Source organism: Mauremys reevesii, linkage group 1 (assembly GCF_016161935.1).
Source record: "Mauremys reevesii isolate NIE-2019 linkage group 1, ASM1616193v1, whole genome shotgun sequence".
Classification (NCBI taxonomy): domain Eukaryota; kingdom Metazoa; phylum Chordata; order Testudines; family Geoemydidae; genus Mauremys; species Mauremys reevesii.
This window is the reverse complement of record NC_052623.1, coordinates 6,723,312-6,728,373: the sequence shown is the minus strand read 5'-3', so window position 1 is coordinate 6,728,373 and position 5,062 is coordinate 6,723,312. Positions and strand designations below refer to the sequence as shown.

Genomic DNA, 5,062 nt, shown 5'->3' with positions numbered 1-5,062 from the left:
CCCTCAATGGGCATACACGTTGCAGTTATTGACATCGAAGCTCATCTGCCATCATGCTATGCTGCCCATTCATTTGGCTTAGTTAGCTCCCTCTGAGAACTTCTCTGGACTTAACTCTGACCTCAATAATCTGGTGCCATCCGTAAATGTTGCCACCTCACTGCTTGCGCCCCTTTCTAGATTGTTGATAAGTACGACATATTTACTGTACTAATTACAACATGTGTAATCCCCATCACTGTTCTTCTCTCCCTTCACAGACACCTGGAGCATTTCTGAGCCTCATCACTGCATAGACCATCTCATGGCATCCTTCAACCTCACCCCCTCTGACACTTCAACATTCATCTTAATGGGCATCCCTGGCCTAGAAGCTTCCCATGTCCTGATTTCCATCCCTTTGTCTATGTTCTACATTATGGGCCTGTTGGGGAATTTCACGGTGCTGTTTGTTGTAGGGAAAGAGAAGTCCCTGCACAAGCCGATGTACCTGCTGATCTGCATGCTGGCACTCACAGACATTGGCACGTCTACTTCTGTCATGCCAAAAGCCCTGTGTATATTTTGGTTCAATTTGAAAGGCATTACTGTGGGTGGCTGCCTCACCCAGATGTTCTTCCTTCATGCGGTTTCTGTGATGCACTCAGCCGTCCTTGTGACAATGGCCTTCGATCGCTATGTTGCCATATGTAACCCCCTGAGATACACCACCATCCTCACTAACACACGAATAGCTAAGCTAGGACTACTGGGTTTGATAAGAGCTGTTGTCTTCGTTCTGCCTGCGCCCCTGCTCCTGAGTGGGCAGCCATTCTGTGCCAACCGCATTATCCCCCACACGCACTGCGACCATATAGCTGTGGCGAAGATGTCGTGTGGTGATATCACAGTCAACAGGACGTACTGCTTGGTAATATTGTTTGTAATTGCGGGGTTAGACCTGACACTCATTGCCCTGTCCTATGGTCTGATCATTAAGGCCGTCTTCAGAATCTCCCATAAGGAAGCCCACCAGAAAGCCCTCAACACCTGCACAGCCCACATCTGTGTAATGCTGACCTCTTATACTCCCTTGCTCTTCTCTAGCCTGACATATGAGTTCGGTCAGGGCATCGCTCCCCATGTTCACATCATCTTGGCTAACCTCTATTTTCTCATCCCCCCCATGCTGAACCCTATTATTTATGGGGCCAAAACCAAAGAGCTTCGTCACAAAGTGGTCAAATACATCTGCAGAATGTAATCACCAGGGGCCTTGGAGTTTAATCCTGTCTGACAAGTGGGGGAAAGGATATCTCCTCATTACTCAAGGGTTCTCTGTCCAAGTTTGGCCGAGCTCAGCGTTGTGGAAGTTCACAGCCTCAGAAATTCCTCACACCTAATGTATTATCTCTCCATCACCAAGCACTGCTCTCTCCATTGCTGAATTCCCTCTATCTGACCATCACCTGATCTCTTTCAGGATCACCCGTCAGCCCCCAATCCTAGATACCCTCTCATTCAGACTTTCTATGACTTACAGACCACAAGAAGATACTGCAGCTTTCTGAAGCAAGGTGGTTTTCCATTAGTCCCTGTGTGACAAAGCGAAGCTACTGTTTTTGATAGCCAAGACAAATAAACAAACTAAAAATGCTGAACTTCTTTATCATATATGCAGTGATCTCGTGAACAAAATTTGCCTGAATTTTGTATGTCCAATACTTCAGGAACCCTGGATGATAAAGCAAGTGTTTCAGTTTGAAAGTGCTAATATACAAAAGCTGCTGCAGGAATTGAGAAGATTTTACTAAAGCTTATTGGTGAGACATGTGAAACTGCATTTTTGAGAATGGGACTGCTGTATTAAACTACAACATCACCTTTGTGTCAAATTACTTACTGCTTTGCAAAGTCGATTTTGGAGTCACTTTCAGGTGGATCTTTCAAAACATACACTACCCATTCCTGTTGTCAAAGATGTCAAGAGCAGGTGTTGAGATTTCACAAGGTGTCGAACCCAGCACTGTGTGGATGGGGGAATGACCTGGCTGTCATGAGGGTGTCATGGGTCAAGTCCTAAATCCTCAAAAATGGCAAGTAGGAGACACGGTTATTTATCAACAAGTAAAGGAAAGAGCACACAATCTCAGTCCCACTTGGGCAGGACCTGTTAGAATCTGTAACAAGGCCAGTCCCACTGTCTATCAGCTGGAAATTCGGTCAGGAAAGAAAAACATACTGAAGTGGCTTCACTCCTCACAGCTAAAACGAGGGAAGGGAAACCATCCCAGTCAGTCTTAGACGAGAGGGATGCCTATTTTTGGTTCCTGGAGGAGGAGAGCTTAATTACTCATGGGAAATGGGAATCCAAAGTAGAAACAGGTAGTGACCTGACAACTAATTCCTCGGAGTCAGAGGATGAGGAGTTAAGTTCAGAGCTGGAGGTAATAGAGGAAGCTCAAGTGGTCTCAAATGAAAATGTAAATGTAACCCAAGTAATTGTTGAAATTAAAACAGCAGAAAGTGAAATAAATGCAATAAAGTACCCTAGTTGTCATGGGCAAATGCTCGGGACCCAGCATCAGTCCCAGATAATCCCAGTGTGGAAGAAAAATGATTCAGACATCAGTGAGTCTGAATAAATGTGAGCTTTGAAATGTTTTACCACTCCCTCCCTCTTGGAGGCAGGGCGGGGGGAACAGTCTATTTTTGTTTTGTGTTGCAGAGTCCTCTGGCAGCAGATGTCCAACAGCCCTGCCTGTGATGTGGTCCTGGCTGTGTATGTTGCTATCTGGATTCTTGTGTTTGGGGGTCTACTCTTCTGGTGGTGGTGCAACGAAACACATAGTGATCGAGACATGGGAGAGCCACGCATGGAAGACACTGGAGTGTAAAGTAAACAATACCCTCGACATTGCTCCAAGTCCCGCATATGTCGCAGAAAAAAATCTCCATCTCCTAGGACCTACAGATGGGTACAACCCCACTTCCCACTTCCCACTCCAGGCCCACTCCAGACATGGCTTCTCATGGCTCTCTCCTTTGTCCCGGGAGAATGGGGAGCCCTGAGCACCCCTGCTCCACAAATAGCCCTCTCTGAGGTGTAAGGAAAGTTTGCAGTCTGTTCCTTACACGTCCCAGGCCTCCTGTCCAAGCCCTGGCTGTGCTGCGGTGATACCATGGGTCAGACACTCAGGCTCCAAGTGGCAGGACCCTTCTCCCCTCCAATCAGATCCACGTCCCCTCTTCTGAGTCCAGCCTTCAAAGCCCTCTAGCTCTAGCAACATCTTCCTGGGCTGGATCCTCTGCCCATGGCCCCACCTTGCTCTCCCCAGCTACTCATCGTGCTCAGCTGCCATGTTACTTGTGGCACGGCCGGCATCCAGTATCCTGGTTCAGGCCCACAGCTCCCCTCTGTAGCTCAGCCCTGGCTCCACGTTGGTGCAGCTGGTCTGTGACAGCGCAGCTCCCAGTTCTGGTCTGCTCCTGCTGCAGTCCCAAGCTCTGCCTCAGCACCGCTGCTCTGCCTCCAGCCCAGCTCTGCTTTCTGCGCTTCGTCCCTGACTCCTCTGGTTCTGGGGTTGCCAGATTTCTACTGGCATTAATAGCCCAAAGTCACTTAAACACTAACCCAAAAGTAGCCCAATCTATTGAAACAAAGGGTTTTTATTAACACATTGGTTTATACATCAAGTAACAAATGAAAGCTTTTGTTAGATACCGAGTAGATTTGATTTAAAAAAAAACTCCCAGCAGGAGTTCATCCACATTAGCAACAAAACGAGATAAAAATCAAATTCAAATTCAAAACCCCAATACTGGTACTTGTACTTGAGGGTTGCAACCATTTCTTTCACTGGATCCTTGGAGCGTCAGGTCACATATCTGAATTTCTGAGGTTTTTTTACTCCAAAGCAGTTCACCTCAATTGGAAACCAAGGAATTTCCCCTATTCCCACCTTTGAAAACACGACTATTATTTTATCTGATCACTTTAATCAGGACTTGATTGTCCAAACTACTCCAACATTTCTGAGACTACAATTAAAACAATTATTAATTCAAAACACACCTCATTCAAAATTTTAATGACATGGATGAGGCTAAACAAGCTATTGTCCAATTATTAGATGGGGAGATCAAGCAGTAAATACCTCCCAGGGAGGGAAGAATCATAGAATCATAGAATCTCAGGGTTGGAAGGGACCTCAGGAGGTATCTAGTCCAACCCCCTGCTCAAAGCAGGACCAAACCCAACTAAATCATCCCAGCCAGGGCTTTGTCAAGCCTGACCTTAAAAACCTCTAAGGAAGGAGATTCCACTACCTCCCTAGGTAACCCATTCCAGTTCTTCACCACCCTACTAGTGAAAAAGTTTTTCCTAATATCAAGCCTAAACCTCCCCCTCTGCAACTTGAGACCATTACTCCTTGTTCTGTCGTCTTCTACCACTGAGAACAGTCTAGATCCATCCTCTTTGGAACCCCCTTTCAGGTAGTTGAAAGCAGCTATCAAATCCCCCCTCATTCTTCTCTTCTGCAGGCTAAACAATCCCAGTTCCCTCAGCCTCTCCTCATAAGTCATGTGCTCCAGCCCCCTAATCATTTTTGTTGCCCTCCGCTGGACTCTCTCCAATTTATCCACATCCTTCTTGTAGTGTGGGGCCCAAAACTGGACACAGTACTCCAAATGAGGCCTCACCAGTGCTGAGTAGAGGGGAATGATCACATCCCTCGATCTGCTGGAAATGCCCCTACTTATACAACCCAAAATGCCATTAGCCTTCTTGGCAACAAAGGCACACTGTTGACTCATATTCAGCTTTTCGTCCACCGTAACCCCTAGGTCCTTTTCTGCAGAACTGCTGCCCAGCCATTTGGTCCCTAGTCTGTAGCAGTGCATGGGATTCTTCCGTCCTAAGTGCAGGACTCTGCACTTGTCCTTGTTGAACCTCATCATATTTCTTTTGGCCCAATCCTCTAATGTGTCTAGGTCCCTCTGTATCCTATCCCTACCCTCCAGGTGCAGTCCACACCATCCTCCAGATCGTTAATGAAGATATTGAATAAAACCGGCCCCA

The 5,062-nt window shown here is 46.7% G+C and overlaps 1 protein-coding gene across 1 annotated transcript; it reads left to right on the top strand.

Annotated features, from left to right (window-relative positions):
- The first annotated feature begins 304 nt into the window (after positions 1 to 304).
- On the top strand, positions 305 to 1,243 carry LOC120391295 (olfactory receptor 52E2-like). The gene has a single exon (XM_039514797.1). The coding sequence runs from the start codon at positions 305 to 307 to the stop codon at positions 1,241 to 1,243; it is 939 nt and encodes a 312-aa protein (XP_039370731.1).
- Positions 1,244 to 5,062: the final 3,819 nt, after the last annotated feature.

Bases quoted from the DNA above. Each gene is read 5' to 3' on its own strand.
- LOC120391295 (XM_039514797.1), top strand. From the start codon at position 305: ATGGCATCCTTCAACCTCACCCCCTCTGACACTTCAACATTCATCTTA.